Source organism: Elgaria multicarinata, chromosome 10, assembly GCF_023053635.1.
Source record: "Elgaria multicarinata webbii isolate HBS135686 ecotype San Diego chromosome 10, rElgMul1.1.pri, whole genome shotgun sequence".
Taxonomy (NCBI): Eukaryota; Metazoa; Chordata; class Lepidosauria; order Squamata; family Anguidae; genus Elgaria; species Elgaria multicarinata.
The window spans coordinates 30,393,020-30,406,436 of record NC_086180.1 but is presented as its reverse complement, the minus strand read 5'-3'; the positions used below and the strand labels follow the sequence as shown (position 1 = coordinate 30,406,436).

The 13,417-nt window shown below is 41.3% G+C and overlaps 2 protein-coding genes across 3 annotated transcripts in view; one reads left to right on the top strand and one right to left on the bottom strand.

Annotated features, from left to right (window-relative positions):
- Positions 1–13,417, top strand: part of CASP6 (caspase 6) — a 459,872-nt gene that overhangs the window by 326,211 nt on the left and 120,244 nt on the right. The gene's annotated exons all lie outside the window — the stretch shown is intronic.
- The window catches only part of EGF (epidermal growth factor), a 58,835-nt gene that overhangs the window by 44,391 nt on the left and 1,027 nt on the right, over positions 1–13,417 (bottom strand). For both annotated transcript variants that reach the window (XM_063135511.1, XM_063135513.1), the window contains exons 2-5: positions 6,137–6,336; positions 5,022–5,203; positions 4,411–4,653; positions 3,755–3,957 (exon numbers count right to left, since the gene is read on the bottom strand). In XM_063135511.1, coding sequence (XP_062991581.1) covers positions 3,755–3,957; positions 4,411–4,653; positions 5,022–5,203; positions 6,137–6,336 — 828 coding nt within the window. The remainder of the gene's footprint in view (positions 1–3,754; positions 3,958–4,410; positions 4,654–5,021; positions 5,204–6,136; positions 6,337–13,417) is intronic.

Below are 13,417 nucleotides of genomic sequence, written 5' to 3'. Positions count from 1 at the left end.
AGCACCATTTTGTTGTAGAAAAGAATAATATAGATCTCAAAGTAATAATAATAAATCAATCATCTGTAATCATGTACATGCCCAGCCAGCTGCCCATATATATATATATATATATATATATATATATATATATATATATATATGGCATTGCCCCTATCACGTGCCAGTCTCTGGCTGGCCATTTGTTGGCTCCCTGAGCTGCAGGCCCCTGGACTTATCCCTGAAGTCCAACCCTAGCTGTGCCATTGCTTAGAATGCTGCTGGAGAAAGATAAATCAATCTTGCAAGCAGTCTCCACTGATCACTCACAGAGGGCTTACACACACACACACACACACCTCCTTTCACCACTCCATCTACTTCCATTCTTCCCCCTCCTTCTCTTCCCCTTAGCTCCCCCAACCTGAATGAAATTAAGGCAAGAGATGCATATAGCCTTTGGGTCACAGGTTACACACACATACCACTTTGTATGTATATAAGTGAATGTGTGTATGTTATATCCCGGCTTTTTTCCTCCAAGGACCCCAGGGCGGCATATATAATCCTCCTTCTCTCCATTTTATCCTCACAACAACAACCCTGTGAAGTGGGTTTCCTTGGCTGAGTGGGGACTAAAACCCAGATCTCCTGGATCTCCTAACTCCCAGTCCAACACTTTAGCCACTACGCCACACTGGTTCTATATAACCATTGTTGTGTAACATACACTTTCACGGTAAGCAGCAGAGGCTCCATATATCTGGTTCGCTGCCACTTATCTAGAGTTCTTCAAACACTGAGATGGGAAAGTATTTGGCTGAAAGTGGGCTCATTTGAAGATGCTGCTCCATCAATGAATACAACTGCTACATCATCAAGCAGCACTATTTATGTCTTCACATGGCAAAAATTCATTGTATAGGTTCTCTGGCCCATGTAATGCTCTGCATTGCCATGAAACAGTCCTGGCAAGGATAAGACAGTGTGCAGTAGGCGGCATCCTGGTTTGACCTGCTGCGAACACAGCACTAATCTAGTGGAAGGAAAAGCCCTTGCAACCAAATCTGACCTTTGCAAACATTGAACGGTTAAAACAGTTTTTGCATTGTACATGAAAAGCACGTCAGCTGCCGTTTCCTTTGGAAACAATATTAGATTGTGCACTTTTACTGACTTAGCCTCTAGAGGATATCTAATGAGAGCTTGCATGATTTCATTCCCATGTTTCCCTTGTCGTGAGATCCCCTTATAAATCTCATTTATACTTTAGGCGAATTAGCCTCCCCTCAATCCAGGTTCTTGGGCTGGATAAGCTAAACAACGCACATGCAAAGTCCAAAGGGTTCATCTGGATTGGGCAACTTAAGCTTCTTTCCACCCCCTCAATGTTTTATAAGAATCCATTTGGGGTGGGAGGGAGAAGACAGGTGGGGGCGGAAGCAAAGACCAATATTACAAGCACTCCACATTCCAAAGCTTCAGTCTATCCTGCTGCGAAAGGAAAGTTCTAGAGTCAACGAATAGCAGATCTTAAAAGCTAGAGAGTTATTAAGAAAAAAAAACTGGAAACAGCCTCCGCCTCTCAACAGCTTAATATACCAGGAGAAAAAGCCACAACAAAGATGTTCATGGGTCAATAAAGTATGGATGGACCCACTGACTCACCAAAAAACCCTGCCATTCTGTTACCAGCCAAATTTAGACCTTTGTTATATATCCAGCGCTTGGTGGCCTATTCTCCAGCATACACACAGAAACCTACATTGCAAGGCCTCCTGTCAACATGAGTGCCAGCTGAGGTGAAATTATGCAATGACTTCTAAGTTGAGGTCAACTGTTTGCATCAGCCTCCACAGTGGGTCAACACCTTAGCTTCTGCCTACAGTTGTCTTTATGTATGTTTGCGTGTGCAAAATTGATTAGTGGTGTTTCATTTCCAAGGTAAAACAGTTGAAAATACAACAGCTGAAAATACAGTTGAAAAACAGTGCCCCCACCCATGGATACAGGCACAAGCTGCAGTAAGCCTGTATACACCTGTTGCTGGGGAACATGGGTGGGAGGATGCTGTTGCACACATGTCCTGCTTGTGAGTTCCTGGTCGGCAGCTGGTTGGCCACTGTGTGAACAGAGTTCTGGACTACATGGACCCTTGATGTGATCCAGCATGGCAAGGGTGACCATATGAAAAGGAGGACAGGGCTCCTGTATAAAGATTCACTGAAAAGGGAATTTCAGCATGTGCCATTTGTATGCATGCAGCACCTGGTGAAATTCCCTCTTCATCACAACAGTAGCTATATTAGAGTGACCAGATACAAAAGAGGGCAGGGCTCCTGCAACTTTAACTGTTGTGGTGAAAAGGGAATTTTACCAGTTGCTGCATGCAAAACAATGACACCTGCTGACAATGACACCTGCCTTGTCCTCCTTTTCATGTGGTCACCCTAAGCATGGCTCTTCTTATATTCTTAACTTCATATATTTCTAAATAGGTCAAATGCTTTGGATTTTCCCAAACACATCCCTGTTGCTCTGTTGTTACATTTGTAAAGGTCTGTTAGGTGTGAATGCATCAGGTGCCAATATGGAATAAAAAGCAGGGATGTGAGGTGGAGGGGTTTATCAACAGGAGGAACCCTGAGTTTTGCAATATAATTAAGTTTGTTCATTTTTTTAAAAAAAAGGCTTTCCCCTCAAAAAGTAAGACTGTGTATGTTTACTGCTGTACTCATGCTATCAGAAATAGCAATGAGAAAATCTCTTAGAGTTTCATTTTCTCTCCATTTCCCAGTTTCCCAACCTTAAGCTTGGTTCATCTTGAACTTTGAGAATTTCTCCAGTCTTAAGTTTGCTTCTTCCCAAACACTGAAAATTTTGAAAATCCATCAGCATTTCTGTGCCCATTTTTCCTAATACAGGCCATTTTGTATGCATTTTGTTTGTCTAATATGCATGATTTTGCAAGCAATTTTCCTAATATAATGCATTTTTAATTTTATTTTCTCTAATGTATGCATTTCTGTATACATTTTTGATTGGAGAACACCATTGCAAAATTTGGAGACTTCCGAATTTTGAAGGATAACCAAGCTTTGATTCGCTTAATGGTTTGAAACTTCAAAATTAAGTAAGTTTGCATTAACTGAATAAATTTCTCCCCCATTCCTAATCAGAAAACATTGGCAATATCCAGCAGCATCCAACATGAGACTTCACCTAACAGAGTTGGGAGTTAGGCTGAAAAGAAACAAGGAGCCTGTCATTTGCTTCCCTTCACTCTAGATCCTAAAGGATGGGGACCGTGCTAAAAGAGAACGTGCATGTGCCTTCAGGCATGCATTCTTCTGGCTAAGTTCAGGCTTTGATTTTGCTCCTATGTTGTTGTTGTTCTTAAAAACAGAAGAAGAGCCATGCTGGATCAGACTAAGAGTCCATCTAGTCCAGCATTCTGTTCACACAGTGGCCAACCAGCTACCTACGGGAAACTCATAAGTAGAACATGAGGACAATAGTACCCTCCCACCCAAGTTCCCCAGCAACTGATGTACATAGGTCTGCTGCCCATGTTATATTATAGATGTAATAGACCAGAAAATTCAGTTGCAGCATTAAGGTGTTTGAAAGGAGGAGTAGAAAAAGGTAATGAGCAGCAGCGGGGGTGGGGGGATTGAGCAGTATTTGAGATGTGCCATTAATGCAAAAATTATGCAAGCCCAATGGAGCTTAAACGTTCTTAAATATTTAACAATGCCATTATAGTGAAAATTACCAAATGCTTTAGAATCCATCCTTTTGCCAAGCTGTTTTAAAGGATGCACCACCATGATCTCAGCAGGTGGAGGAAATGATGGTTGCAGGTTAATTGCAACTATATCCTTTCCTGTGAATTTATTGGCTCTCCGAATAGTATTGGTTGTTGAGTCAGAGTAGTACATGTGATGAGCAAAGAGAAATATGTCATAGACTTGATTTCTATGGAGAAATAAAGCAAATAGTTACATCCATTACATCCAAGTTGCTCATATTCACAAAAGTACAAGGCATGTCAATAGTCCAGCCAGATAGATTGCAATCAAGAAGTAGCTGCATAAATGTTCTATTAAAATCAAAAATCTATTAAAATCAAATTGTTTTTGGGGGGATGTTGAAGACCCATCTGTTTCTGCAAGCCCTCCCTGTGTAGCATGGCCTACCATTTGATGTAGATATGGTATACTGTATGCATTAGGTTTTGTTTTTAGTTTCTATGATTTCTGTACACCACTTTGAAAACTTTAGATGTAAATGGTTTATAAAACTCAATAATAATAATAATAATAAAATAATAATAATAATAATAATAATCCAATTTAGGGAATACATGTGCAGACATCTGCATTGGGGCAATTGTCTTTACACTTCAACATTTTATATCCATAAACATACCGTAATATATGTTTGCTTAAATGCACAGAACTACCATCATAGTTACAGGTTCCAATGTATGAATTGCCATTGCCATCACCATCAGCGTAATCATACTGGACCCAGAAGAGCCTCAATTCAATCAAATCTAGGGAGATGGTTTTGATTTTTCCTTTGCTCCGTAGAACTCTCCACACCCCTTTACCATCCAGAACTGCTCTATAGATGCTGTCAAAGGCTCCTTCAGAAGACCAAAATAAAATCCTGTTGGTAAAATCAATTTGAAATTACTTCAAGAGCAGCTGAGTAGATCCCTTCCTTAACTATCTCTTTATTCAATACTCTTCATTTCCTTTATACCAGCACTTGAAATATTGCCTGAGCACAAGCTGATTTCCAATCTTGTTTTGCAGGAGCCTCTAAGCCAATTCAGATGTAAAAAGAAACTGGTTTGATCAAACCAGCAAGTTATTCATTAAGCCAGGGAGGAAGAGCATGCAAACACAGGACCTGCAACCCATTCCCAATCCTCAAAACCATGGAGGATCCTCCAAACCACATTACATCTAAACTACCATTTTTTGACTTCATAATTGTGTTACTACAGACAGTAAAGCCAGTCCGGGAGTTACCTTTTGCTTGGATCGACCACAAGACTCGTGGGATGATGTTCATCTTTTGCAAGGATTTGGGAATGGTTTTCATCCACATTGATTACCTCAATGGTGGCCTCCTGGTAGTGAGCCAAATAAAACTCTCGGTTTATCCAATCTACTGCAAATCCAGATATATCTTTTCCTACGTAACAAATGGTCTGTAATGAAAAGCAAAGACAACAAAAATGCTAAGTTATCATTACACAAAAATGCAACGTTATTGGTCAAATCACTCTAACAGCAGTTTGGAAGGGGAAAGGTTTTCAGCACAACTTGAGTGGGGAGGGTTAACACCCCTCTCCCTGCACAATCCTGATTTTCTCCCCCAGTAGGTGTTACATTGGAGAGAGAGAGAGAGAGAGAGAGAGAGAGAGAGAGACGATGTTGTGCTGTTTTATTGCTTTCTTTGTTATGTATGTTTTAAAATTGTGCTTTTAATTCATTTGTTTTAGGGTGCAATCCTATGGAATTACAAGCAACCTGGATATTATAAGCCTCCAAACTCAGAGGTTTATGAGTATCCTATGCAGAGTGGGAGGTGCACATCTAGCAGAGGCAGGGAAGAAAGGTGGGGAGGAGGGGAGGTGGCTGTGGATGGTTCAGGATAGCTTGTAAACCCACATCCCCAGTCTCCTCCCCTCACTGCCTCTGGGAACACCCCCTTTCACCTCCTACAAACTTGAGTTCATAGCAGCAGCCCATGTAGTCCTTTCCATGCTGGCTGTTAGGGGTGGGGAAGAGGAGCGAGGTTCCTTGGCTCGAAGCTCAGAGCCTTGTTTCCAAGCTCGGAGCCAGGAAACCAAAATATCTTATGCTTCCCACCACCACCCTGTGACAGTGTCTAGGAGGATAGGATTGCTTTCTTAATTACATTTTTATTTTAATCTTGATCTTATTATTGTTAGCTGCCTTGAATGGAAAAGTGGTGGATAAATAAATAAAAACTAATAATGCAATCACTACATGATAATACACAGACTACATTTAGCTAAACATAAATCTCTGATTTCTGAAGTTAAGAATGAGAGATCTTCTCCAAGCACTGTATATCTTTCTCAACAAAGAGAATTTTGAGAAACATAGACCATTACCTCTTGATGTGAGCCATTCAGGTATACTTGTTTCAGAAGACCTTCTTTAATATCCACCCAATAAAGATGTTCTTCTCGATAATCAAAATCTATTAATGCTGATAATCCAGCATCAGCCACCAGTCTTTTGTGATTGGTTCCCTCTGTATCCATTCCAAAGACTGCATTTCCTCGGACGAAAATGAGGAATGGTGTAGGATCTAAACGGGGGGAAAGAGTGGGGGGGAAATTGTGCTCACAAATACATTTACTAGTCTAAACCAAAGCTGCAGACTTCAGACAGGGGGCCAAATTTGGCACTCGACAGGTCCCAATCCAGGCCCCTAGACTTCCCCAGAAGGCCACGCCCCTTTCCCCCCAACAACTGAGAGTTTGATGGTTTCCACTTTTGTGCAGTTTCCTCCCCCCTCCCCATTTTAAAAGATTGAAATACCTTTTCTAAGGGCTCTTTCAGATGGGGGGAAATCATGTTTCCTTACCATCGTTCTTGCTTTCTGCTTCTCTTTCGTAATAGGGACAAGCAGAATTACATGGGGAAGAAAGGGGTAGCAAGCACCAACCACATGGCCCATACAGTTTAGTGGAACAGCACCTTCTACTGGGCATTATATAGTGAAACCTCTACTGCACATGGTAGGAAATAGCAGCCAATTTTGCTATAGCTCAGAAGAGTTGCATTTTCTGAAAATTATTTTATAACAAAAAAAATGGCGGAAGGAGCGGGAGATGAATGGGAGACATCCAGAAGGATCACTGTGTCATCAGAATAACCCATGAACAACTGTGAGTGGCTAGTCACGAATGTGCTATAAAATGCTCATCTGAAGAAGCTCTAAGGCATCCCACAATTTTCTGTCTACACTAGTGAGAGAGCACAGCTACGTGGACAGTAGAGGGACAATGCACCTAATCGCCATGTTTCCAAGCCCTCCTGCTGCCATGCGAGACAATAAAGAAGTCTGCCAAGTAACCCACAAAGCTTTATTCAGCAAATAAACATCTCTTCTCAACTTAGCTGACTAAGCAAGACAACTGTCCTTTCAATGAAAGGGAAAGTCTTTTCCCTGAATCCCTTTAACTTCAGGGAGGATTCCTCTGAAGAAGCCTTTGGAAAGAAGCTAGCTGAGCTGATCGCCTCTTGCCTTCTTTTAGCACCGCCCGTATGAACCTGCGGCAAACTCTGAAGTCTCTTCTCCCTCTGAGGATTGCTGGGTTACCACAGACTCTGAGTGATTAACATTTTCACTGATAAGGTCCAATGAAGGTTCTTCCCTGGTGGGTGAAGAGCCTGGGAAAATCCTGTGTAGGCTGGTACACTTTTAGTCCTGATTCTTCAGCTTCAGAATCTGATTGATCACCTGAAACTCCTTCCCCCACACTAAAGGGATCAGGCCTAGTCATAACACTAATCTATTTTAGCAGCATTTCCATTTTTTAATCATTTTTTAAAAAATTGCACTAAAACACTTTTCATGTATGTATTATTACATGAATGTTATTTTTTGCACTAACTTTGCACTAAAACACTGTTTTTATGTATTATCAGATGAATGTTGTTTAATGCAGACAATAAAGCATTTTAGCACAAATTGAAAAATAAATTTTAAACTAACTGCTACTAAAGTGGTGCTGACTAGAAAGGTAATAGTGAAGAACCCTTCTTGGAAATTCATTACTTACGTAATTCCAATCACATAGGAGAGCATGTTCATTGTTTCTACCTCTTCCATTATAGATAACATTGGTCAGTGTCATTAACAAAATCTTAGCAAATGTCAGGTGTATCTGGGAACTAGATAACACATAGCTGGAAGCAGGTCAATACCTGTGCTAGTGGCAATCTGTGTTTGTTAGTGTGTGTGTGTGCGTGTGTGTTTGTTATTGTTTGTTGTTGATTTTTATTTTTCATCTGTAACTGATATTTCAGTAGATCATTGGACCACAATCTAAATAAAGGCAGGTAGTTTGTTTGTTTTTAAAAAAAGCATGCTGAAATATTAACTACAGTGAGAATAACCATTCTAAAATCAAAGTTAGTTTTAGTCTTACTTTAGGCATCTGAGATCAAAACACATCATTCATAAGACTTGGCTAGACATGTGTTTTTCTGTGCCCAGGTCCATTCCTATTAACCTACTTTTGTTTTCACATTATTTTACAACGATTTTCAATGCGGCATTTAGGTTACAGTTTTTCTGTACAGTGGGCAGTGTTTTGTTTACAGCTGCCCAAGAAAAATCTGACTACAGTTTTGATGTACAACACAAGGGGTTGTTGTTTTTTGCATTTGGAATGTTCTATTTTATGAACTGCTTCTGCATTTGTACTGATGCCATTTCTGATGTTTGGTGCTAAGCATGCGAGACTATTAAACCATGTGGACATGTTTTGCATAAATGGTAAATGAAAGTTGAACTGCAACAAAGTAGATTGGTCTCAGGAATCTGACAGCTGCATAGCTTGCAATTTTCCAGTTACTCCCTTGACCAGACAGTTACAGACATTTTGTTACTAAGTTGTCCAGACATGGAATTTCTCACTAAGGTAGCCTAGTCTAATATGACTTCAGCGGTGTGAAAAGTCATTTTTATTTGCCACTAGGGAATTTAATGAGTGTCCAGATATTTTTAAAAACTTTTGCTGTTGTTGCTATTGTTGTTGTTGTTGTTCATTTATCAGGCCCCTAGTGGGGCACCATATATATTTTGGTCTTGGTGGATTTCTGGCTGACCTACCTAGGTTGGACATGTAGTTCAGCAATGTCCAACCTTAGAACTCCCCACACAGGGCTAATTCACACATGATATAGGATCCAGGGGTATTGGCACAATTTTGGCCACAGATGCTAAGTCCACCTCCCAGACATTCATCGATATCTGTAAAACAATTACTGATATCATTGGCCTAAAATAAGATTTGGGTCCCTTTCCAGAGCATAAAAGCTTACTTCTTCCCTATACTTCTTTGGCTTTATCCAGCAAGGGAAACTATGTAGTCTCTATGCACATGCAGCTCCAAACGCGCCTAATTCCCATTAATGTAGATATATCACATCTCTAATGTGGCTACATCACATCCCTATTCAGGGCCACTAGCCACATGCAAAAAAGCACAAGTAAAGCTGGATTTGGCCTCCAACTTTTATTATTTACTCTACATCTGCATCTCAAGAGCCACCTATAAAACAAAGTCTCAAAAGACCAATTTTAAATGTATGCTTGAATATAACAAAGCATTACCAACTTTATCCAACATTATTCAAATAATTTTGAATAAATAATCAGACCTTTGAGCTTCAAACCTACCCCCCAAATTAATACAATTAGCAGATATGCTTATGGGGTGGTGGAGGGCGAGGGGTTTGTGTGTGTGTGTGTGTGTGTGTGTGTGTGTGTGTTTAAAAAAAACTTACGTTTTGTGCATGAGCACTCGTGTGCTCCTTCTCCTTTAAAAAACAAAATCCAAAATGGCGGCCACGAAGGCGACAATCTCATGATCAAAAAATCACGAGATTGTCGCCCTCCAACCCCCTTGTCTACCCATGGCCAAAGTCATGGTTCACATGAAACACTAAGTCATAATGTTTAGCCCAAAATGCTTAACCACTGTTGCTTAGCATGTTGTCTGTGCTCCACCTTAGGAGCCCTGTGCCTGGCTCCCGGCTCCTAGCGGTTACTTGAGAAGAGCAGGGATAACCTGTGATGCCCGGCCACATATTCCGTGGACTTGGGATCATCCTGAGACCGCGGAAAAAGCGGGAAGAAAGGGTAAAGTGATATCCCGGGCCAAGAGAGGAATCATCCCTCCCTGCTCCCAGGATGCCCTGTGTATCATGTGGACACACAGGGACGATCCCAGGACGATCCCCGGGATATTGCCCTATCTAGCTATGCCCTTAGTGTGTCGTGTGACACACTAACAATGGTGGCTACATAACCATGAACATGCTCACTAACCATTTGCTGCAAAAGGGTTAGCAGTCTAACCATGGCTTAGTGTGTTGTCTGAACAGGCCCGTGGTTTGTTTGTTACTTTTATTTCCCACCTTTCCCCTACAAGGAGCCCACGGTGGTGTACATGATTTCTTCCCTATTGTCAAAATTTGTCTTCCTCCCTTATCATGACAGCCTAATTAAGCTTTCCACAGCCAGCTGCCTTCCATATGTGTTAGACTACAAGCATCCCCAGCCTGTCCACTTGGCTATGGGGATGCTGGGAGTTGTAGTCCAACACATATGGAAGTCACCAGGTTGGAGAATGCTGGCCTAGGCAATTCTGCACAGTGCCTGTATATACAGTGGTACACTTTACAGGCTGCACATCCTGTGCACTAACTTTGCAAGTCCTGAGAACAGCTCCACTCCACAAAATTCTGCAGGATGAAAAAATACCCAGACTCCACAGTGGTGATGCTGTTGGTCCCATTTCATCTGGCATGCCTAGAATCACCCATTTTAACCAACAGCGGAAGATGGCACTGCATGGAGAGCCAGTGTGGTACAGTAGTTAGAGTGTTAGACTGGGACTCAAGAGATCTGGGTTCAAGTCCCCACTCTGTCATGAAGCTCAGCAGGTGGCTTTCGTCCAGTCACTGACTCTTAGCCTAACCTACCTCACAGAGTTGTTGTAAAGATAAAATAAAAAGGAGGATTATGTAAGCCACCTTGGTTCCCTTTACTATTGATGAATCAGTTAAGTAATGGAATTCTCTCTTTCCAAAGCTGCACAAAAGAAGGCTGTTTCTTTGTGGCTAACTTTATTCTAAAACTATCAGGTGTCACCTAGCCTTCGTCATCGTCACCTGTCTGTCTTTTCCCCCAAAGGGCAGCAGCTGCCATCTTGCTGCAGCTGCTTTGGATCTCCTGGCAACCATTTCCCCACAACGAGAACTTTCCCTGTGTTAAATAAATCCTCTTAAGGGAACACAAAGGCTGCCTACAATGCCCTGACAGCAGTACTGAATGGAAGAATGAGGTTTTGCCCAGAGCTCAAAGGGCTCTTTATGCCATCTCAGCAGAGATAGTCTTGAGAATGAGTAGAAACGATGAATCATGTCATTGCAATGCTAACAGAAACTCCTCAGCACCCTTAGACACAAGCAAGCTCATTTACCCAGAGTCGGGGGGGGGCAGGGGGGAATGCCTCAGTTACAGAAGGTGAAGCATTAGCATGCATGGCAGGGAGGCTGCAACCACTTTGGTGTATGGTAGAGTGAGTCTGGGTCTGCCCTCATGGATTTCTTCTCCTTAGTCACCCAACCCTGTCTTAAACCTAGTTATGATGGTGATTGGGACATGTGATAAAAATAAAACTGAATTAAAAGGAAGTGCTCACTGCACCCTATTATCCTTTTTAAAATATTATATTCTCAGCATGTTCCCTTAGTGGGTCTAGAGAACTTCAGCTGTTGGGTGGTATAAAAATGCAATAAATAAATAAATAAAAATGATAAACATCAGGGCAAGGCTCTGGGGCTGAGGTTTAGGATGTCATTCACTTGAATGAACAGAAGAGCCTCCAAATGCAACAAGAGTTGGCTTACCATGTTTTAAAATAAGTGAAACAATATATATAAAGTCCTACAACTCCCAGCATACCCCACCCAGCTGGCTTGAGTATGCTGGGAGTTGTAGGATTTTTTTTTCTGTCTAAACATGCATAGGATTGCACCATTACCATCTAAATAGGTGGTGGATGAAGAATCAGACCATTATGTCCAGAGTCTAAATCCAGATCTACACCAAGCAGAATATAACACTTTTAAAATGGATAATCTAACTGCACCACTGTAATACTGTTTAAAACAGAAAGGGAAGACAGGGTGGAACTTGCAGTAGACAGTAGACAGGCAATAAATCCAACCTGTTCACCAGAATGTGTCCCAGGCTTTTGGGGCTCAAACTAACACAACTCAAACTCCTTTTCCATCTGTAAACTCAACTTTTGCATTCACCCAACTGTGGGTCTCTCCCCGGCGTTAGTCAATTTTAACCAAGCCTGTCCCTTGCATGTTCCTGCCAAAAGTGGGCAGAAAGGAAATTAAAAATGGAATAATTATGCTGGGTGACATCAACATTCCCCTTGTCAAAGTACAATTACCAGGATTCTTTTGGCGGGGGTGTGTGGTGTGACCAAGCGGTGTAAAACCAATATACAATCCAACTTTAGACTAAGAAATCTGTAAGGATGTAGGTAATGGAGAACTTTAAAGAAAACTCCATCAATGACAGAGAACCAATTAAAAATATTTTAGTTATTTTATTAATGATGATTCATCTGATAAGACTTCTTTTAATTATGCTTTGGCTTTCAATGGTTTTGTGACACTTACCAATGAATAAAGCTCGGACGTCTTTTTGTATTCATGGGATTTACTCCCAAGCAAGAATACATAGGGTTACAACCAGGGCCGACCCAAGACATTTTGCTGCCTGAGGCAAAGAACAAGATGGTGCTCTCTCCCATTCCATGTACAAAAGCCGACTCGACTATTTCTTCAACACTGACAATAGAACAGCAACCTCCACTGCACCTGAAGGCAACAGGTTAGCTTAGGGGGTACAGGGCATGCCATGTAGCACACAGATCTCTTCTCTAATACCTGGCTGCCAACTCCCAGCATCTGCTGCCTGAGGCAACTGCCTCACTCTACCTAATGGTAGGGCTGGCCTGGTTGCAGCCAGAGATGGGCAGAAGGTATTTATTTATTTATTTATTTATTTATTTATTTCATTTTTATACTGCCCAATAGCTAGAGCTCTCTGGGCGGTTCACAAAAGGTAGGTCTCAATCTACTGGTAGATCTATGGGTATTTGCTGTAGCTCATCAAGAATTCTGGCTTTCAATTGTTTAAGAATTACAACAACGAAATGATACCCCTCTGCCCTAAACTAAACTCCAGAAGAAAGCCTTGAGTATTCAGGAGTTGTGTGGGATTTTTGTGTGGGGAAATTTGATTGTTAATTCTTTTGCACCAGGCTCTGGTCAGTAGAACTTGGGGTTCTAGTAAAAATAAAATGAAAAAATAAAAAGCAGATTCCACAAGCATAGTCAGCCAACCCTTGATTTACAGTACAGACTTAAATTAGTTTATCAGTCATTCCTTCTTCACAAAGAAGTCTGGGAATTGTAGTTCTGAGAGAGGGTACTAGTCACATCTAATAGATCATTTTACTAACTAAACTACAATTCCCAGGCTCCTTTGGTGGCATAGAAGACAGTTGTAGTGTAGATATACCCTTGGATGTTTGACTCAAGAAATAGTAACTATCACTCAAAAA